The 23437-nt window shown below is 40.0% G+C and overlaps 2 protein-coding genes and 1 long non-coding RNA gene across 10 annotated transcripts in view; 2 read left to right on the plus strand and 1 right to left on the minus strand.

The window, feature by feature from the left end:
- The window catches only part of TJP2 (tight junction protein 2), a 70738-nt gene that overhangs the window by 25514 nt on the left and 21787 nt on the right, over positions 1-23437 (minus strand). Inside the window, exon 1 of one of the 8 annotated variants that reach the window (XM_015849076.3) lies at positions 792-930. The exons of the other annotated variants lie outside the window; for them this stretch is intronic. Coding sequence (XP_015704562.3) covers positions 792-914 — 123 coding nt within the window. The 5' untranslated portion in view covers positions 915-930. Of the gene's footprint in view, positions 1-791; positions 931-23437 lie in introns of those variants that run through there. 8 annotated transcript variants of the gene reach the window in all.
- Positions 16015-22816, plus strand: LOC146753939 (uncharacterized). The gene is made up of 2 exons (XR_014939156.1): positions 16015-16162; positions 20566-22816. It is a non-coding gene; the product is annotated as an uncharacterized LOC146753939 (long non-coding RNA).
- On the plus strand, positions 16146-22816 carry LOC146753940 (uncharacterized). Its single transcript, XM_085528253.1, has one exon. The coding sequence runs from the start codon at positions 16477-16479 to the stop codon at positions 17911-17913; it is 1437 nt and encodes a 478-aa protein (XP_085384379.1). The 5' UTR covers positions 16146-16476; the 3' UTR covers positions 17914-22816.

Raw genomic sequence — 23437 nt, forward strand, 5'->3', positions numbered from 1 at the left:
AAATGCTAAAAATCACCAGCCACGGACTTATAAAACTATGATTAAAAGTCTCCACGAGAATAACAAAATTCCTGTATTCCATGCCCAATGACATGACTGTCCTCTGTCTGCATCAAGTGATGGGTTACAAAAAACTCCCATCACCCCAGCCAATTTCTTCGCTCTTTGTCTCTAGGGAAACAAGAAAGGATCTGAACAGCCTGGATGTCCCTTGTACAATTGCCATTTCAATGCAAGATCACACACAGAAACGCAGGAGAAAGAAAGACAGGGGAAACAGCAGTGTTACTGTTACAGCAACAGTTACTGTTAGTAACTGCTTTTCAAGGTTTTACACAGACAGCAGCATTGCTGCAGGATTGCTGCAGGAAGTACAAGTAACTGTCATTAGCTAGTCTGAATTCACTAGTGACTAAAGTCAGTCCATTCCTAATGAGAGCAGCGCAGTCAGGATTTGCTTAAATCTGCCTAATTCTGAACACCAAAACGGCAGGCACTTTCTACATGGCCAACGCAGACCGCTTAACAGAATCCGTGTCAGGAAACAATTCAAAGTACTAAAATCATCTGTGCGCTACAAGCAGCAACTCCCACTGACAGTCATCCGCGATTTATGCAATTACTTGCAACTGAGAGATAGCCTCAGGCAGCTTCTTTCAGAAAACCACCTCCAGAAGACCTGCCACCACAGTTATTGGGCTGTGAAAGTGAGCTGGAGGGGGGAAGGAGACACAAGCCACACAGGGGAGGGAGGAAAGACCCAGAGCAAGATGCAACAAAAAGCAACTCACGTGCCCCCTTAAAATCCTCAACTTTTTGACCGCATGTGACCACATTCTCTGCAGAGCTTGCGCTGTCTTCATTGTCACGGGATATGATCTGTTCGGGGACGCCGTGCATCCTGGTCTTTTCATCTGTTTCTACCACTCCACACGGTTATGTAATTCTAATACAATAGTGGCCTACATACTAGAACAAATCCTGCCGTCCGTTTCACACAGAAATGCATCAAAACCACAGCAGGGAAATCTACTCAGAGTTTCAGTAACTCTCGCTGTAAGAGGCCCCAGGGAAAACAAAAAAGAAAAAAAAAAGACTACATCCTTGATTTTAAAAATAATAGGAATAGCTGTTATTTTAAGTGTCAGAAACAGATCAAAACATAGCAAGTTACTCTTTTTACAAGCACATTTTGGTTCCCTCCCATCACGAACATATCTGAAACTTTAAAGAAACAGGGCACTAGCAACTTCAAAGAAAAAGGCACAGAGAAGCATAAGGATGCTTACTTGAAATTTACACTCTGACAGACATATAACACATTATAGTAAGAATTACCACTTGACTCCGTTATTTTGCACATTTTAAACTGTGTTTAACAGCCTCTATCAAGTCTCAACAATTTAACTACTGGACCCAGGAAGTCCTTAGGCAGAAGTAATTGTAAGCATGCGAGTAATTCCTTCACCTGCACATGTATAATTACATTTAAACACTTCCAGGAGTTACATTTAAAAATATCCTGGGGATATGACTCTAGCAAGCAAGAAAAAGAGAAACAACTTGCTCATAACCATGAGTAGTGGTTAGATGTTTGATTGCACAGGAAGTAAAATTTTGGTAATAAGCTGATCATATAGCCTGAAAGATGACCTTACTGGAAAATATGTCAAGCTATCACTTCCATCTAACCCATACAAATGATGTGAGCTTAAAATTCGACCAGAGTTTTCCCCCAGACTTCATGCAAGTCTCACAGGCTGTTTAAAATGTGAAACAGACAGGAACACATAGCAATACACAGGGCAGTATGCAATGCTAAGTGAAAAAGCCCATCCACAAGTTGCATTTCTTCCCAAGATGGATAGTTCTAACTGTTGAAGCTAAACAACATTCAATTGAGAAACCTGGAGTTTAAGGATTTTCCCTCACAAGACTGAATTCAACACCCTATGTTTCAACTATCATCCTGCCAATCTCTGGCAATTTCTTGCAGTAGCCAGCAGAACTGGATCACATGCAGGTTTGCGCAGTTCAGCAGCCCTGGCTGGGCTGGCAGAGAACCTGTATGGTTGGAGGACTTGGCACTGGAGCCTGGTCAAAACAGTGGATAATCTTCACTAATGTCTCTAAAGGAAAATAATTATTCTGCAGAACAGACACACTCACAACTTCTAAAACCACATTTTCATCTATTTATTTAAAGAAAAGTGGTAATAAGAAGGAACAAATATAAAGATGTACTGGAGATGCCTCTATCCCTGTCCTTGCTCTCCTGTTCTCTTCAGTGCCCTGACAATTAAAAACGTATCATGAAACAAACATTCCCATTTCCAGACAGGGAAAATGTGGTAAAGAAAAATGGGAAAACATTCATCATAAGTTGAAGTATTTATGACAACTCTTCTTCCTTGGATTTGGTCTGTTCTCTCCTCTAAAAGAAAAAGAGAAAGCAGGTGGATTTTCTCTAGCAACACTTAAAAAAATAACGGGAATAAATAAAAACGTAGCAGTCCAGAAATATCACCACAAGTGTATGCAATTTTTCTTGTATAGTCATGACAGCAGCAGTCAAGAGACCAGTGAGTTAAGAGAAAGCTGCAGACTCTTGCATTTGCATTTCATTTTGGGGAAAAACAATTTCTGTAGGATAAGAATCCTTCATTTTAACTCTACTAAGTAAGATGGAAAGCTATTTTTAATCCTTTTCAAAAAAAAAAAAAGCCAAACATTGGCCAAGCACATCCATGGTACTTGCATTTAATTATGTAACCAGCACTTTATTTTGAAAACCACACCTTGGTTCTCTGTTCAGACAGTGAAGAGTCTGTGATTCCTGCAGGGACAAAAAATAAACTAAAAACTAACCAAGATGATCTGTCCTAAAAAGAAATAGCGGTGTTAGAGGAGAAAGAAAGTGAGCCTCCAGAAAATTCCTCAGAGCAACTTCAAAACTTCACAACATTCTGGGAACAGTGTGTGATAAGAGCAGACAGGTGGAGACGTATCACAGCTGTTTTGATATGTTCGCAGCATACAAGGCCTCAAAGGCTGTAGATTATAAAAGATGATTACAAAAAGAAGCATGTAACATAAACAGGGTAACCAGAGCCTACCAAATGTTTGTAGTTACCACAGTAAACAAATTACCACAATATCTGTAAAGGAATGGCACTTTCACCAGGTTTCTCCCCATGTAGTAAGGATTGCCATTCAGGCCACTTTGAAGTAAGAAGGCTCCAACTTAGTTATTCTCATTAAGTATCTGCATATGGTAAGGAAGATATATGACCAGAATCTAGAAAGATGAGAAAAACTATTTATCCATGTATAATAAAGCCAATAGAGCAGTTGTTCAAAGAAGCCATGTTGACCCATCCCTGGAGGTGTTCATGGCCAAGCTGGATGGTGCCCTGGACAGCCTGAGCTGGTAGGGGGGCAGTCCTGCCCACAGCAAGGGATTGGAATTAATGATCTTTAAGGTCCCCTCCAACCCAAGACATGATATGAAAACAGCCATCCTACAACAGTGAATGGCTCATATTAAAGTAAGAGAAGTGATAGAAAATGTTTTGGAAATAATAACCACTTGGAGTAACTCTCAATTGCTCTTCACCAAGGCACAAACTCTCTTTTTCCACCTAGTTATGAAAGAGAAACACAGAAAATGTACAACTCCGCACTAAAAGATACTCTGTATTCAGGATCATCAGTTCTACTTTCACATTTGAGTAAAATTAAGATGGCTGCTATAAGCAAGATGGGTATGTATCGGGATGCAGGAAAAAAAAGCAAGCCCTGTCACTTACCATACATACAAGAATACCTACAGTTCAGCACTGAAGTGACATTCTTTCAAGAAAAATTCTTTCATGTGGAAAGAAGCAGTGCAACAATTCTTTCCTTTCTGGTTAAAGCCTATTAAGAGAATCGTGGAATCACCAAAGCTGGAAAAGATCTCTAAGATCATCTGTTCCAACCATTTACCTGCCACATCTGTATCCCTTTCTGGAACACCCCCAGTGATGGTGATTCCATCACCTCCCCTGGCAGCCCCTGTCAATTAGTTATCGCTGCTTTGGATTAGAAGCTTTTTGTAATATCCAATCTAATATCCAGCGCATTTCATTCTTAATCTGCCTCATTTCTCTTTGTGCTCTACCTTCGGGTTTTGGGAAGTAAAGTCTCATGTTGTGTGTGTGATCCACAACTATGCTGTCTCGTGGTGGTCAGCCTTTCTTCCCTTCTTCTCTGCAAGGCCTTCACTTTCTCCCAGATTACAAAAATGTACTTTGCAATAGGGTATATAGTAAGTTCATTTGTAACAAGTGAAGCATGCACAACATGTGTATTATTGTATTTCTTACAAGGCATATTTTTACAAAAACACATTTAGATGTTGTAATCTTAAGATAAGGGTTATCTAGAAAAAAGATAGGAAGGAAGCATTGTTGTGCTGCTGATGGACATTATCTCACTATCCCTCCACAGAGGAACAGGTGGAGAAAATATAATGAAAAAAAGCTCAACATTATGGATAAGAAGATCACTCACCACTTACCGTCATGGGCAAAACAGACTCAGTGTGGGAAGGTTAATTTATTCTTTATTACTAACAGATTAAAGCAGTGAGAACTAAAAGCAAACAAAAACACCCTCCCTCCTCAACCCTGTCCTTTACTACCTCATCCCAGGCCGTGCAGGAAAAAAGGCAATGGCGGCTGCAGTCAGGTCATAGTGCTTGTCGCTGTTGCTCTTTCATGGCCACTCCTTTTCCCTGCTCCACATAGAATCCCTCCCACAGGATGCCATCCTTCCCAATGTGACCCTGAGTGGGCTTCCCACAGACTGCAGCTCTCCAAGCACTGCTCCAATGTGACTCTGCACCACAGGGCCCATCGTTCAGGGGTGAATTTCTCCAGCATGGGTCCTTTCAGTCCTCCCGTCCCACAGTGAGCTCCTCTCCATGGGTTGCAGCTTCAGCCCAAAGCTTCTCCTGCAGGGCCTCTAGCCTCCTTCAGGCTTTGTCTACTGCCACATCATAGGCTCCTCTATGGCTGCACACAGGGATCTGCTCTGCATGACACCCCCAGGCTCCAGAAGTACAGCCTGCTCCTCCATGGGCCCTTCCTGGGCTGCAGGGAGCTTGTTCTGCACCTGCAGCTCCTATTGGACTAACTATGGTGCTTGCAGGGCTGCTTCTCTCACATTTATTTACTGCTCTTTCTCAGTGCCTCTGTGTAGTGTTTTAGCCTCTCTCAAATACATTACCTCTGAGGTATAACCAGCTTTGCTTTTGGCTCAGCTCTGTCCAGCAGCAGATTAATGGCTGGACCCAGAGGACAACGGTCAGCAGCTAGAAGCCAGTAACAAGCAGAGTACCCCAGGGGTCAGTACTGGGTCTAGTCCTATTTAACACTTTAATGATCTGGACAATCAGACTGAGTGCATCCTCAGAAAAATGCTGATGACAGAAAACTGGTGAAGTTGCTGAGTCAGCAGAAGGTGGCAATTCCTTTTCTCTCATCACTCTTCTCTCCTTCAATATCTTTTCCATTCTCTACCTTGCTTCCCTTCCCTTCCCTTCTCCATTTGGTTTCCTTACCAAGATATTTTCCTTTATATCCTAAACTTAAACTGTTTTCCTCCCTGGCTTGATATTTGATACGATTTGGGTGAACAGTTGAATACTATAGTCATATATGTTTAGTATATTCTTCTTACAGCTCATTAGCATACAGGGGAGTGTTAACTTTAATATTAATGTCATGGTTGATAAAGCAAAAGGTCTCACATTGTGCAACGCAGCCTTCAAGATTCTGTGCTGAAACATTACATGCTTATTTTCACAACTTCAAGCCAAAAGAGGATTATCCTGCAAGACTCTCTCCTTTTACTGCTTTTTATGCCAACCTCACAGGTTTCCATCCTGGAGGTTTTCACAAGAGATAAGCAAGCACCAGTGTAAAAAACCTACAAACTGGGACTGTTCAGCCTGGAGGAGAGGGTGCTCAGTAGAGATCTTATACATGGGTATATATAAACAACTGAAAAGAGGGTCCAAAGGGGATGAAATCATGCTGCACTCAGTAGAATTCAATGCACAGACAAGAGGCAACAGGCAGAAACCGAAACACAAGAGGTCTCCTCCTAACATCTGAAAATACTTTTTCCACCATGCATGAAAGGGAGCACTGGCACAGCCTGCCCAGAGAAGCTGCAGTCTCCTCCATGGAGATCTTTAGAAGGACATGGTCCTGGGCAATCTACTCTGGGTGCTCTGCTTGAGCAATGAGCTTGGACAAAATGGACCCATGGATCCACCTTCCCACCACAGCCATTTTGTGATTGTATGAAACAAAATAAAACTGACTTGAAAAGTTTTTCTTAATCATATTGTATTGAAAATATACACTATTCACATGTTACAGTTTGTAAATTCTGCCTGCAGAAGCACTGGCAAACACCATATGAGTACCACAAGCCTATTCCAGACATTCAAAGCGCAATCTCTACTTCTTAAGTTGAATGAAAACTTTTAAAACTATCAAATGAAAAATGTCCACTGATGGTATAAAGTTTTTTGACATTATTGCTTTCAGAAACAGTCTGAAGCCAGTATGACAGCAATGCCCACAGCCATTACTTTACACTGTTCTCAGCAATATTTCATTATGGATTTTGCTTTACTCCTTCAAAAATATCTGAACCCAAAGTTAGACAGCTGCAGAATGGTTCAGGCCTCTGAACTTCAACTCAATAGCCTACCCACCAAAACATTGGGAAAGGAAGAACACACACAGACTTCCTCCTTGTCTATCAAAGGAAAGTCTCATATCAAAACCAGCACCTGAAACAGGAAAACAAGAACAAACTTTCTCACTCTCTGAAAGTTTTGCTCAGCTAACAGATGGGGGAAAAGGTTCTGAAGTCACAGAACTTGCATTCATTTCCACACTTCTTGTGTTACCAACACTCCAAATGCCCTCCAGACTGAAACCTGAACTAGAATTCAGTGCTACTTCTGAACTGAAGAGACCAAGGACAATAGCACTGTTCATCAGGCTAGTGGAAATTCTAAGCAATGAACACATCCAGGTCCCATTTTTACTGTTGCCCTGCAATTAACACGCACACTACACCACCACAGATCTTCCAGTAGATATTTTTTATTAAACATAAAAAATCCAAAGGAGATGGGGAAGGTTAGATATATGCACAACACCTTGACTGATCCAGAGCTTTGACAAGTTGTGCATTTTGAAATTCAAAAGTAGTTGCCTTTTGAAAACTATAAACTCCTAAACAAAACTAGGGAGATTCTACATACAAGTGTCTGTGCAATGCATGCATCAGTCTCATTTGGAAAAAGAAATAAATTACTGTTTTTCCTGGGGCCTTTTATATGTCAATGCCAATACACAGGAAAACTATGTATTAGTTTAAAGCCTAACATTTACTGATTACACTGAAGAGTTTCAGAAAGGCCAAACACTTTCAGGTGACAAAAAAAAAAGGGGGGGGGGGAGGGAGAGGGGGGGAGGGGAAGAAACAGGTTTGTTGGTTTGTTTGTTTTTTCAAAAGTATTCTAAATTCAAGTCACCTTACAAGTAGTCAATAAATACTCCACATATTTTTGTTAATTTGTTTTCCTAAGAGGATTTCTTCTGCTCAGGCTCACGAAGGTTTCAACACAAACGAGCATCTTTAGAAGGTTCGTGGAAATCAAGCTGACAAGTTGTTTCTGCAAAATGTCGACAACCCACACGGGCTGGCAAATGACAGCGCCCAGATGCACTGTGAGCCGTACGCTCAGTTAACATGCAGAGCCACTAGGTGGTGCAGTGACCCTGTAACAGAGGCCCACACATTGCACCTGTACAGAAAAGCAGAGCCATTGTTCTAAGCGCAACTTCAGACTGTCACTTTTGCACTCGGTATGGCGCTATTGCTGTGAAGAGCTAGGTTTACTATTTATTTATTAGACTATGTTGGCATTTCTGTGATTTCAATATAGAGTCACAGAATTATGTGAGTTGGAGGGGACCTGTAAAAGCCATCTAGTCCAACTCCCCAGCAGCTGACAGCTAGATCTGGTGCTCAGATTCCTATCTGGCCTGACCTGACCCATATATATGTATGCGTGCATATAAGTTCCCCAAGAGGTTTTTTATTCTAAAAAAAGAGAATTGCCTGGGACTCTGGAGATAAACCACACATGTCACTTAACGACACCACCAACACCCCATGGAAATGAGTAGCAGAAAAATTCTAAAGATCTTGAGCCAGTACAAAATGACAGTTGTATCTTAAGTTAGAAACACAACACTGCAACACTAACTACAAAAAAAGGAAAAATATAGCCTTGTTTTCAGAGTAAAGCTTTTTATTTCAGCCTACTTTTGACCCAAGCAGAAGTAGTGCAGTAACAGTGCACTTGCATACTTTCTGGTAGTATATCATCAGCAAAATCAAGATTCTAATGGACCTCAGTCACAAAGATGCAATTTTTCATTGCGCTGGAAACCTGTGACCTCTGCCAGTAAGAATGACAGTTATTCCTTTCAGTTCAGTACCTAGAAGCTAGGATGATATGGTTTCTTATAAACTACGATGCTTTTCCCACAAGTATGTTTTCAACAGCTGTCTGATGGTAGCTGTTCAAGGGGGTGAATGTAAAAGCAGACACCCGAGCAGGTCACCATCACAAGGGAAAAAAAAAATCGGACACACTGAGAACAACAATAACAACAAAAAAAGTACACAACAGGCTACACTAAAAACCTAAAAACTCATAGAAATACAGCTTAGATCTCTTCCTGGAGCACGTCCTCTTCCAAAGTACCTTACGCCCAGCAACAGTTCTGTCATTATCCCACTGAAACCATGCTGCAATTGTTCCAGTGTTTCCCCCAGCAGGAAGCAACCAATTGTTCAAAGTCTATGCAGAGAACAGCTTCAACTGAAATATAAAATTGCCATTTCAGAGAAAACATATCCCATTTCCTTTAAAAAAAAAAAAAAGAGCAAAAATGCTGAAATTATTTCCTTCGTTTTTTTCAGAAAGCAATTTCTGCCTGTTGAGAAATAACAGCACTTTGGGAACAAGTATTTTTCCCATGAAAGTCTTTTTCTTTTTTTCTGTTTTCTTTTCATGTTAACTTCAGAGGAACAACAGAAGTTGTTTTTTGCAAGTGTTCTAGGACACACAGCATTACTCAGCAGACATACCCTGGAAATATTAACTTACTCTCCCACAGGCACAGCAGGGTTCTAAAGAAAAGCACAAACCTCACCTCCCAGCTTGGCACACATTCAGTCTTGCAATGAAGAGGTTTTCCCTACCGCCTCTTTTCAATAACAAAGAAATGTTTCAGGACATAAAAAGATGAAAACAAAGTAATTTCAGTTGAAGATCAAAACTAATCTAATTAATCTAGGCAAAAAGCAGCTACAGCTACATGAATAACACCTGTGCATGTAGCATGTAAACTGTCATTTTCCTGTCTGTATGTGTCCTGTTTTTCTTCAGTTTCCTGGACTTTCGCACAGCACAAAACAACATGCTGTATATGACAGAGAGCATGTATATAATACGCTCTAGTGGTTGGTGACCCTGCCCATGGCAGAGGGGTTGAAACTAGGTGATCATTATGGTCCTTTTCAACCCAGGCCATTCTATGATTCTATGACTTGTTCTCTGTACACACTACAAAACAGTAATGCAACAGAAGAGTCACTAAACTTTCAGTTCTCCTAATCCAAAATAGCTCTAGAGGTTATCTGACTTAATCACTCCCATTCACTTTACCTGCAAACTCTCCAGAACTTTCTGTTTGCATTGTTTCTGTGCTGCCTCTTCCTTAATATGCCCACTGCCCACACACACACAGTCTGAGAAACAAAACACACAAGCAGTTTGTGCATGAACCAAAAATGCAGCAGGACACTTTTTACTAGGCAATCATTAAAAATAAAAAATAAAAAAAAAAGAAGAAGTTTATTCTTATTTGGATCTAGTTTTGATGTAGAGCTCAACGGAACTCAATAGCTCTAAACAGTGTTATATTATGCCAACTAATGTAAATGACTTTTTCTTTGCTTAACTGTGAAAAACAAATACAGTTGCTGTAACCAAAGTGTCCGACTTCAGAATCAGTCACCCTGTGTAGTCCAGGTATAACTTTTACACTTGCATCTTAAAATAAAGAATTTGAAAGAAAAAGAACAAACATTATATTCATTGTGTGATCTAGAGGGAAGATTACAATTTTTACTCAACTTTGGTGATAAACCTACTGCTACTGTTTCTGAACACTCCTACTACCCGCACCTACACCAGAACAGCAAATCAAACGCTGGAAGCAACCATCTCCAGCATCAAGCAACTACGAGCTGAGAAAGTGCATTTCTGCTATTCCATTGTCCTGATAAGATACTGCGATTGCACAAACATCATTATTTATCAACCAAAACTCCCGAATCTGAGAAAAAACAAGCTGGGTACCCATCTACTGCATCACACAATTCATTTTTAAAAGGTCAATTCATTGCTGGTATATAATTCAATCAGGTCAGCATTTTCATTTAATTATCTATTCATAATGCAAGACAACTCAAACAATTGTATAATTGTTAGTTTCTGAGCTCAGTCCCAAACCATTTCAGATTTTCCTTCCCTGCTAAGATATCCAGTTCCCTTTTTCTAACTCTTATTTATAGAACGATGCATCATAGTCTTATAGGCATTCTACTTTTGTTTGAGTATTCCTGTAGCAGTGCAATCATGTTTGGTCACATTCACTTTTTCTTTCCTGGCTGATAGAAATGAACCCTATTAATGTTCTGTATGGTGTGGAAGTTTTAAAGCTACATTTAACTATGCTCTAAAACTGCACACTACCTACTCCCACAGCTATCACACAGGGCAGATTTAAATATATATAAATATGTTTATACACACACACATATATACATATATATATAAACACACACACACATATATATATGCATCTATATATTCATGCAAGTACAATGAAAAAGCTTCCGCTTCATTTGAGTGTCCAAACTTCTGCTAAATAAAAAAGGTTAAAAACTGAGGTTTTTTGAATTGTCAATCAAATTGCCATAAAAAAATCAGAAGTTTTGAGCAAAAATTTCAGTAGCATTCATAATGCCAATAGTCTGTACATCTTGTTTATTAGCCAGTCCTTACAGAGTTATTAATTTCATTAATCAGCATACCAAAAAACTATTGCTTTTTGTTTCAAAGCAGATTCTTACTTTTCTGATATCTGCTCTCAAAAGAATTTTCACTGTTCTAGTGCCACCATTTGGATCTATCCTCCACTCCTTCCTTCAGCCACCTCACAGCCTTAAGCAACTCACCTCCCCCTTCCAATATGGCTCAACAGCTTACTCAGTCACAACAGAAAGCAATGCTGAAGTTCACTCCTAAACTTTAACCAATCTTGCACATTCCCATCGTGAGAACTAACTCTGTTGCAAAAGGAGTTTGTTATTTTTCATGTCATCCACACAATTGCTCTTGCACTGTTAACGGTTTAGGTCTATAAATCTCATGTTGACACACTCCTTGAGGTGCATGTGGAAGAATATGGAGCATGCAGCTAAAAAAAAATCACTTTGTTTCATCCAAAACTGCTCCTGCTGCATCAATTACCATGAGGTAAAAGGTTAAGGCAGCTATACCCAATTCACAAATCACACGCAGAATCCCTTTTCTCACAGCAGAGCTTCCTCCTCAGGACCTCCTAAGGACTACAATTGCTTTGTTACACACAAATGGTAAGTGTAAATGTACATTTCCCACTTAGGTAGAAATTATTACATCAGGATTTATGACAGCATTCAACCAACAAACAGCCACAAAGAGGGTAGGGAGGGAGGAAGAGTGTGAAATCAAGCACCTCCTTTTTCTTTAGTATTAAGACAGCAACTTCTACTTGTTTGATTTGTTCCCAGAGCACTAATCCAAGTTCATCTGTAGCCATTCATATTTCACTTGAAAGGATACCAGCAAAAGAATTTGAAACTACAAGCCTTGATGCAATCTCTCAGCTCAGTCAACACTTCTCACACATGTAACATCAACATATGAAAGTTCAGGCATCTCCCAGTGTGTTAAAAGAAACCAAACCAAATTGCTGCTACAAAACAATGCCATTTCCACTGCAATGCATACTGTAGCGCACAAAGGATAAACTGACCAGAATGGAATCAAGTGAGAGACAGGGCAGATTTTATTCCTCCTTTCACAACTAGCAGTGTCTTACGTTGGCTTTGAAAGAACTGGGAAAGAAAGAAAAAAGAATCCTGCACATGCGGCTACAAGGAAATTACAGGTGCTAGAATCAGTGAGAAAAGCTCCATTCAATTATCATCTAGAACACAGCTCAGTTTAGCAGCAACTTTTCTTCAAACCAAGATTCAAAACAGTCTTTTTCTTGCAGTTTGATCCATATAAAAGAACACTTTACACCCAAGGGCTTTCTAACACACCATGCAAAAGCAATGATTAAGTGTTCTGCTTCTTATTAACTTCTTTGGGGGAGGGTTGAGGTTGTGGGGGGGGGTGCAGAAGTACCTGTCCATAAGCAAACAAATCTTACAAGGAGACAAGAAATCCATTTTCAAACCATTGTGACCCGAGTTTGAAGCTCATTCTTACTGCTGCAATAGATGTTAGGAAAGTATCCACTAGGTTAGGAAAGTAACCACAAGGTAAAGAAAGAAAAAGCACCTTAAAAAGAATAGAAAATAAATTCAAATTAGTACAAGAGGCAGAGAAGTTTGTGGATAAAACTTAATGAATGAAATTGTACAGTTTAACACCACAGTACTGTTCAAAGTAGAAAGGCATCATAATAACCTATCAAAGGAAAAGTCACATAGAAAATGTCAAACCTCTTACTCAAAGCATCCCTGTATATCAGAACAGATAAGTATCCCTCATAAAACCAAGGGCTCACAAATTCTAATGTAACAGCAGTACTTTCATAGAGAGTTTTCCACATTTAATAAAAAGCCTGACAAGTGTGTATGAGGCACATCACAGAAAGCCTACCTATCTTTTTCCTCCATCTTAAATATTATTATACTTCAAGTTTATTGGGTTCTGCTTATGAACAGGTATGGGAGTGTAACTGCAAAAGCAGAAGAGAGAGCACAGCAGCTCTGGGAAATGCCAGGAGGCATCCACCTGCAATCAACACTCTGTCCTTAAAAGCATGAACCCAGGCCTTTTGCAGCCTGACCTCCAGTAACACACGGAGGTGAAGCACACACAAGAATTACTCAACTCAGTCAGCAACTGAAGAGAGCTCCTGCCAAAGGGTCAGGAATGACATCACCCACTTTGATGCCAAGCAGCAACACGCTTTCAGGAAATCTGAAGTGCTAGAAAATAAAAATTTAAAGCCAAACTGTAACCAGGTCCTCAAACAAAACAGTGGTAGCACAGACTTGCACAGAAGTAAGAGTTATGATGGCATCCTTTAAGGAATGTGCACAGACACCTTTACCAACCAGCTGTGCTACTGTTGTTTAAAGTTGTTTAAAAATAATTCCATGTAAAGAGAGGAATCAAAACCACCGACTTTTTTCTTTTTTCTTTTTTTTTTTTTTTTTAACTTCTGCAACACAAAACTACACAGGAAAAAAATATACAGTAAAATGTTATTCATTAAGCCCTGCAACTCTGCAGAAGGCCTCTGAAACACTGGACAGAAGAATCCTCAGCCATGACCACTAGAAGAAATGCATTTTATCCAGCAGATTTTTGCAGTGCTACAACACAGAAAGAAGTGCCATCAGTGCCAAGCGCTGACCCTGGCAGCAAGCTCTGCAGCTATGTCAAAGGCCAACAATTTGTCACAGAGTGCTCTGTTTGTGAAGCTTGGAATGACAGACTATCTGGACATCCTGCATTCTCTCCAAAAAGCTCACATGCATTATGAATCTTAAGGAGCGAGTGTCTGAAATACCTTCCTATCACAGACAGCGTGTGTATGTGCAAAGCAAACGCATCTTAGGATAAGCACTTACCTTAGGAAACTGAGTAAATAATAGAAAGGAGCATCATCTCTTAGTTGCATAAGGTTTGGTTACAGCAGGGGTTTTGCAAAGCTTTCCTTTTTGGATACTGTATTTTATTTATGTTGTTTTGTTGTGTATTTTTTTAAAGACATGCATATCTAAATAGAAGTTATGAAATATTAAGTGCTGTTAATCAACTCTAGAGACTCCACCACCAGAATACATACAGGTACCACCCTCTGCTTAACAAGGCACAACAGAAGGCACAAACACACACTTTAGAAGCTGCTGATGACCACCTATCTACAGAATTAACATCTAGCATTGTAAGCCTTGAAGGAGCATTTTGATATTTATTTCATGTTACTAGATAGAGATGCCTGGGAGCATTCATAAAGGTATATTCCTTACTATCTACTAAGTTATATCCCTTACTGTCTAGTAAGTTAGATGATACTTTATTCTTACACAGTATCATGAGCAACTGCATTTAAGTATTAGCTTTCACTGTACAATCCAGCTAAGATATATTCAGGAATATAACTCTGCCTCTCTAGGCAGTACTGCTCTGTGACACAGATCACACAAAATTCCAGTAGAGTTCTGTATTTTGATGGCAAGAAATACATTCCAAATGCAGTTGCAAAATATGAAGTGATTTTAAATTAGTTTACATTTTAAACATAGCTTTGAATTCCACTGCATCATTTGGCCTATGCACCAAATACAGTTGACATCAATTGAAAAAAACAGTTCTGTGGCATCAGATACATTAGCTTCCAAGGAAAATGCTGCAACTTACTACTTACTGGTACACAAAGGACTCTAAAACTGTTTTGAATATCAGCTGAATCCACATTTGTCTTACAATTCCAACCACAAGCTGTGAAAAACAGAATTCCTAGAACTGAAGTCATAAACTTCATATTGTCTGAATAGCATCACTAAAAAAAAATCAACACCAAAACAAAACAAAAAACTGGGAAATCATAGCTGTCATGTCTCACTGGATCATTTTTATGTCTTCTCTAAAATACTGAACAGTCTTCTTTATAAAAGAAAGAGAACAGTGGACTTCAATAACTTTAATATGAGAAACAAAGTCACTGGGGGAGCCACACTGACAATATGTCCCCACCAAAGTTCAGTACACACAAGAAACATTACCTTCCTTGCCATCTCAAGTGGGAAGGAAGATGAGACAAAACTCCCTTTTCTGTTAATACAGGCATTGCCACAGAACTCACAGCCAACATGGCCTACTTCCAAACTCTCTACGGCTCACAGCTGCAACACAAGAGGAACCTATATCCTAACCATTTTGTTCCTAGTTCTTCCCATGAATGCCAAAACTTAAAGCAGTTGAATTTCACCAGCACTGATAAACCAGCTCTGTCACTGGACTTAAAGGGGAGAAGACCAGAAGCAAAGTCTACCAATCCACCATGTGCTCAAATTGCTTTTGGGACAATTCTGTTTTTTAAGCATAGTTCACCATTAACTCACTCATACAGATAACTTAAACAATAACCCTGTTAATAGGGAAAATGGTAAAGTTCTCAACCAATATGCTACTCATGTATCCCCTGTATAGCCCTGAACCATGACCCGTGTAGGGGTGTTAGACTATTGTGAGAATATAAACAGTAGAGTTAGACAATAATAGTGCTGACATTGTTATTTAGTAGTTAATAAGTTAAAATGTATAGTTTAACCATGAGACAGATGGAACGGACCGGTCTAGCTTGGATAGCTCGGATGAAAGAAGATAATGAATTTTTGATAAGTTCAAAGTAGGAATAACACGTGAAGCATGAAGTCTGGCCTAAGATGAAACACAGCGTTTTGGAAAAGCAGAACTGAAGATATGTTAATAAGTCTTGAGAATGAATAACATAAGTGATGTAATGTTTTCCTGATCATATAAATATAGGACCTTTGTAAAGCTTGAATGTCATTCACTAGGAGTGACCCAAGCTCTGTATGTTTGTTGCACTGAGCTTGTTAATAAAATCAACTCTAGAGTACCCACGAGTTCGAGTCTCGACTGGTTCCTTTCTGCAACAGTTTGGCACCCCAGATGGGACTCTAGGCGCTGATTGTGGTAAGTGCCTTAATTTTTTTATTATATCCGGAAGAAGTGCATCCACTCTTTTAAAGGTTCAAGTCCTATTTTCTGGGGTTCGAGTCCCCGAGGCCTATTTTCTGGGGTTCAAGTCCCTAGATTCTATTTTCTGGGGTTCGAGTCCCTGGGTCTGGGGTTCAAGTCCCTAGATTCTATTTTCTGGGGTTCGAGTCCCCGAGGCCTCTTTTCTGGGGTTCAAGTCCCTGGGTTTTATTTTTCTGGGGTTTGAGTCCCTACATTACAGAGTGGCTGCAGTTCTTACTGGACCTTGGATTTCTATTTGGAGAATAATTATGTGGGCACTGCCATCTATACCTAAGGGTTCACCCTTAGAGGAAATTTTGTGTAACTGGAGTAAGATTGAGGGTACTGCAGGATTAAAAAGGAAGCAAGTGATCACTCTTTGTCAGGATGACTGGCCATTTTTAACCCGGGTTCGTGGGGCTGGTCCCGATGAAGTATGGCCACCTAAAGGGACATTTGACGATAAACGTCTCGCTACCATGAGGCAAATACTCCAAGATAGAAATCCTTATCAAATGGATTATTTATATGTGTGGATAAACTGGGCTGATAAAAAGAGGCAGATTAAGTTGCAGAAGGCTACTAGTAAAACTGAATTATTAGCATATTTTGATGAATTACATCAGAGTGGGTATAATTCTGATCGGGAAAAAGATGGAAATTGTAAAGTGGTAGGACAGTATCCGATGACTACTGAATTTCATTCTAATCCAAGGGTCGGTCCTAATGCCAGACCTGATGTACCTCCTCTATTAGCAGCAACAGTACATCAACCTTGGAAACCAGGAGATTTGATGCTATGGCAAGAGAAAATGCCACGCCTACGGGAGGATGCGGAAAAATGTGCTAAGATGTTGTCTAGTATTTTCAGAAATTATAAACCTAATTGGGAGGACATACAGACTCTCCTACAGGAACTATTTACTGTAGAAGAGAGAGAGAGGATCATGGCTAAGGATAGAGAGTTATCAAATACTAATCCAGGAAGACCTGTATGGCCCATAGCCGATCCGAGATGGAATATTACTACTCAGGATGAGCTTCGGGCTTGGAGAACAGCTACACAGGGTTTGGTAGAGGCTGTACGCCAGTGTGTCAAGCAAGTTACTAATTGGTCCAAAGTACAGGAATGTCAGCAACGGTTGGATGAACATCCTAGTGATTATTGGCACAGACTCCGTTCTGCTTTACTTAAGTATGGGGGTATGACAGAACAGACTTTTCAGGAGCCACTTGCAATTAGTGTATTTGTAAATCAGGCTGCACCCGATATTAATAAGTATTTTAAGAAATATATGCCAGGATGGCAGGCAGAGGGGCTGCAAAAAATATTATCTGTAGCCACTTTTGTATACAATGGGCGAGATCAAGAGAGACAGGAGAAAATGCGAAAAGAGAAAAATGAGGAGCGGAAGCGACAAGAACAAGTGAAACAGACTGAGAGAAAACGTGAGAGGCAGGAAAAACTAGAAGATATGGCCTTTTTGGAAGCCACAATCGCTCAGTCGACTCAACAGAATAAGTGGCAAAATGCTAGAGGCAGAGGTAGAAGAAATCGGGGAAGGGGACGAAGATTTCCACCCCAAATTGGTGGAGAAACCGAATGTTATTTGTGTGGAAATTTGGGGCATATGCAGCGAGAATGCCCCCTCAGACCTCGACCTTTTCTAACCCCCCAGGGTTGTCCTCCGAGAACTAGGAACTAAATTAGATTTAAATTCAAAAGGGATGAAACTGTACTTTTTGGGGAATATACTAGCTGTAGAAAGGGAACAGAAACAGAAAATTGAAATTCCAGACAACTTAAAGGACATACCCTCTGGTTTGTGGAGTCATAGTAGTAAGGATATAGGATTTTTGAAATCTGCAAAACCAGTGGTAATCAAGACAAAAGCTGGACCACCCCCCTAAATTAAACAGTACCCAACTGCGACAGTAGCATTACCTAGTCTAAAGAAACAAATTCAGTATTTTATCGATGAAGGGATATTGAGACCCATTATTAGTCCATATAATAATCCTTTTCTGCCAGTTTCAAAAAATAGGAGGGATGAGGACGGGAACCTTGAATATCTTTTTGTACAAGATTTAAGAGCAATTAATGAACATGTGGAAGCCCTACATCCAGTAGTTCCTGACCCTTCACTAATATTAACTGAGATACCAGAATGGTCCAGGTGGTATACTGTAATGGATCTGACCGGAGCTTTCTTTAGTATACCTAATGCTGAGAAAAGCCAAGAGATCTTTGCTTTCACATAGGAAGGGAAGCAGTTGACACGGACTCAATTACCTCAAGAGTTTACGAGTTCGCCGACTTTATTCTCACAGATTTTGAAGGATGATTTAAAGGATGTTATTTTACCTCAAAAATCGGTGTTGGTTCAATACGTTGATGATTTACTTATTGCTAGTGCAACGAAAGAAGCCTGCAGAGAAGACATGAAGTATTTATCTAATAAATTGTATGAGAAAGGACATAAAGTCTCCCTTTCCAAATTGCAGTTTTGTAAGCCTGAGGTAAAGTATTCAGGGTATGTATTAGCTTCAGGGTTAAGGAAAATTGATCCAGAACAAATTAATGCTATACAAGCAGTACCTAAGCCAATCACGAAGAAACAGATGAGGGCATTTCTAGGACAGGCTGGATTTTGCCGACCATGGACTATAGGGTATAGTGAAACTGTTAAACCTTTACAAGAAGCTACTAAGGATCAGGCCATCGAACCTATACCATGGACTGATGAAATGCAGCAAGCTTTCCAGGCTATTCAGCAGGCACTGGTTTCAGCCCTGGCTTTGGGACTGCCTGACTATGGTAAGCCATTTACCTTGTATGTTACTGAATCAAGAGGAACTGCAAAAGCGGTTTTAGTTCAAAAGTTTGGACCTTACAAGCCCCTGTGGCCTATTACAGTCGTTAGATCCTGTTGTGAGGGGAACTCCCTATTGCATTCGGGCTGTGGCTGCAGCAGCTGAACTCACCAAAGAAGTCCGAACCATTGTTTTGGGACATCCCCTGGTTGTAAAAGTTCTGCATGAAGTAGAAATTCTGCTTAAAAGGTATGCAGAAAAATCCCTTTCTCCACAGCGCGCTCACCGCTACTAAGTCATTTTGCTCCTGGCTGATAATATCACCTCAGAACGATCAAAGCCTTTGAATCCAGCCACCTTACTTCCTGATTCAACTGGAGAACAAAATAAACACGATTGTGTGCAGGTGATTCACTCAGTCTCACGACCAAGAGAAGACTTAAAGCGATACACTGGATTCGCTGTAACAACTGAGAAGACTGTTCTACTAGCAGAATCTCTCCCATGCGGGTTGGGAGCAAAAGGAGCGGAACTTATTGCGCTCTGTAGAGCGGCACGATTAGCACGAGGCAAGAAGGTAAATATTTACACGGATTCAAAGTATGCTTTTGGAATTTGTCATGCTACTGGCATGCTCCGGAGAGAGCGAGGCTTTCTGACCTCGTCAGGAAGAACAATAGCTCACGGTGAGCTAATACATGACCTATTATTGGTTATACAAGAACTGCGAGAGATTGCTGTAGTTTACATATATGCACACAGCTCTAAAAAATATGCGTTAGCAAAGGGAAAACAACTTGCAGATGCAGCAGCTAGAGCAGCTGCTGTGCACCCTAATTTTGGTGTTCCTATTATGACTGTACAAACTATACCAGTGCTATCGGACCCTAAGACACTTTATGCAGAGATGAATAAGGAGGAACAGGAGGTGTGGATGCGTATGGGAGCGGTTCAAAAAGATGGGATTTGGACGATGGGGAAGAAGTCCCAGAAGAAACTGATTCAGATAAGACACATTTTGTTTCCTCAAGGATGGCCGAATTGTCAAAGACACTGGGAATTACTATGGCGGCACATACACCGTATCATCCACAGTCATCCGGAAAGGTAGAGAGAATGAATAGGACCATTAAAGACAGATTAGGCAAAGTAATGTCACATACGGGATTCAAATGGCCAGACGCATTACCTTTTGTCTTACGGGATTTGAGAACATCCCCTAGAGGGATGTTCTAAAAATTAGTCCAGCTGAGGTTTTATTTGGGAGAGTAGTGGCAGTACCAGGAATGTATGTCTCAGCAAAAACTGCACTTTTGGAAGGGGAAGAGAATATTACTCAATATTTGTTGTATTTCCTTTAAGATTCTTTTAAGCAAATTCAGCAATATGCATATAGTTATCAAGGATTACCAGGACATGTTAAAGTACATGATATTACCCCAGGAGATATGGTAATGGTGAAAGTGTTTAAGCGGAAAAATAAAATGGAGCCCAAATGGGAGGGGCCTTATTGTGTGTTGTTAACTTCTCTTTATGCTATTAAGATCAAGGGTTAGGAGGCATGGATCCATCATACTCATGTGAAAAAGGTCTCTGCATCCTTCTCTTCCTCATCTGCATAGCCTCAGGACACCGGTATCAGTATGAATTCTCCTATTATGACATTTTGACTGGACAACAGGTAACTTTGAAAAAGAAAGAGGTTTCTACGACTCAGCGTGAATTCATCATAGAAGGAGAAAGAAATACTGACTTATTGCGACGCAGCAACATCCGAACCCCTTTTGGCACATTTCAATGGTATATCTCCAGTATTACTCAAGCTAATTTTAGTTTTTGCATTAGAGCACGATTTTCTTATCCTCCACACCCCAGAGTACCTCCTCCTCAGCTCCAAGCAGTATGGGATAACCATAATATTCATTTTAGAGAACCGAGTAGTGGCACTGGAATCTGGTGTGTGGGCATGCTAACTGGCTTTGATAATTCATGCTGTCATGAATTCTCCATTGCGTACCCTTGCGACGGGTTTAAATTAATTCATATCCATTGGCAAGAGGTTAAATGGGGACCTATGTCCTGGCGTGACACAGGTAGATATGTTTGGCAGATCTTTACAGCCACATGCCTCTTATGACTTAGGCCACTATCGCTATTGGACAGATAATTCTCATGTATCTATAATGCAATCATTTGCCCAGAATCTAAATGTAAGTGATTGTTGGATTTGTTCAGCCTTACCTATATCAGTAGCACATGAAGTAAATTTGATTGGTATCCCTATCCGTGTTAATACTACTATTAGTCATATTTGGAATGTGACAATATTGAAAAGTAATTTTACATCTCATGCTTTATCACTGGTTCATACACAATTGGAGAACAGTACTTATATTCATTGTGTTGAAAATCTTGATTCTACTGGGCCCTATTTGAGGAATTGGACTTTACGATGTGATAATCTCACCACTGTTAAAAACGGAAATCAATCTATTTTGAACCTCCCAGGAGCCTGTTGGCTGTGCGGAGAACATGCATACAAAATTTTACCTAAAAAGTGGCGAAGAAGATGCAATTTAGGCCTAGTTGTACCCGATATGGAGATTATTCCGAGAAATAAATGAAACGTTATGGCATAGGTCTTTTTATGGATGTACTAAGAGAGCTATTTTAAATCCTTTAATTGAACAACCCATGGGATTTCATGCATTTGTGCATTGGTTTATACTGGTTTAGGTGTTAGTGAACTGGAAAAAGCAATACTGAATGTGTCAGGAGAGGTGGAGAAGTTAGCTAATGCTACGGCCTATGGCTTACTAACTATACAAGGTGAGCTTACAAACTTATCTAAAGTTTGTAAGATTACAAACTTATCTAAAATAGTTTTGCAGAATAGAATGGCACTAGATATGCTTTTAGCTTCACAAGGGGGAGTATGTACTGTATTGAATGCTAGTTGCTGTATGTATGTTGATCAGACTGGAGAATTGCTAACTGATGTTGGGAAAATATGGGAAGTAAGACGATGCAAGAAATACAAAAGTAAGATAATCAATGGGGTTTTCCTGAAACATGGCATTGGTTGACATCCTGGTTGCCAAATCTTTCTACTATTGCTTAGAAAGTTATCTGGATTATAATTGTTGTGATTGTTCTGATTGTTATTGTTTATGTACTAATACAATGCTGTATGCGAATAGGGTCTGCTATAGCTGTAAAGGCACCACCAACTAAGATAGTTTATAGTAGATATCAATAAAACACTTGGGAAAGTAGTAATTAGAAAAGGATAGGGAAAATGGTAAAGTTCTCAACCAATATGCTACTTATGTATCCCCTGTATAGCCCTGAACCATGACCCGTGTAGGGGTGTTAGACTATTGTGAGATTATAAACAGTAGAGTTAGACAATAATAGTGCTGACATTGTTATTTAGTAGTTAATTACATAAAATTTATAGTTTAACCATGAGACAGATGGAACGGACCGGTCTAGCTCGGATAGCTCGGATGAAAGAAGATAATGAATTTTTGATAAGTTCAAAAGAGGAATAACATGTGAAGCATGAAGTCTGGCACAAGGTAAGGACCTAAGATGAAACACAGCGTTTTGGAAAAGAAGAACTGAAGATATGTTTATAAGTCTTGAGAATGAATAACATAAGTGATGTAATGTATTCCTGATCATATAAATATAGGACCTTTGTAAAGCTTGAATGTCATTCACTAGGAGTGACCCAAGCTCTTTATGTTTGTTGCACTGATCTTGTTAATAAAATCAATCCTAGAGTACCCACGAGTTCGAGTCTTGACTGGTTCCTTTCTGCAACACCTGTAAAGTAAATTTATCTGTAAACACTCCGTAACTACTGTAATCAGGCAGTAATTGTGTAGCATCAGCATCTCAACTCTCCTCACATCAATGTGCTCAAATGCATCCTCACTGAGACCCCTGTACAACAAGTCACCAACCCAGCAGTGTGGGGACTTAAGCCTCTCTCCACAGGACCATGATTGCAATACTGATTAGATGTAACAGAAGTGGCTGAGAAACGAGGGCCACACATCAAAGAGCCTTCAAGATGTATCCAGAAGAGACAAAACAGCCACATGCAGTAGATGAGGAAGACCGCCAGAACGAGATGGATGGAACAGAAGACAAACACAGTTACCCAGACTGACCAGGAAACCCCTTCCAATGGGCTTTTTCTTGTTGTTGTTGTTCTTAATAAACACACAAAATAGCAACAGGTAGTTCACTCTAGGCTAACGAATACCCATAAGCCCCACAGGTCTTGTTATGGTTAGCACACAGAAATGTACACACACATACTTAACAGTAATTCTTCCAGAAACCACAAACAAGAAGCTTGTTTCGCACAGTTCCCTCCCTCACTTTCAGCCCCCCCAAAACAAC

This window comes from Coturnix japonica, chromosome Z, assembly GCF_054131305.1.
Source record: "Coturnix japonica strain WE chromosome Z, WE-NBRP24, whole genome shotgun sequence".
In the NCBI taxonomy this organism is placed as follows: Eukaryota; Metazoa; Chordata; class Aves; order Galliformes; family Phasianidae; genus Coturnix; species Coturnix japonica.

Bases quoted from the DNA above. Each gene is read 5' to 3' on its own strand.
- LOC146753940 (XM_085528253.1), top strand. From the start codon at position 16,477: ATGTGGGCACTGCCATCTATACCTAAGGGTTCACCCTTAGAGGAAATT.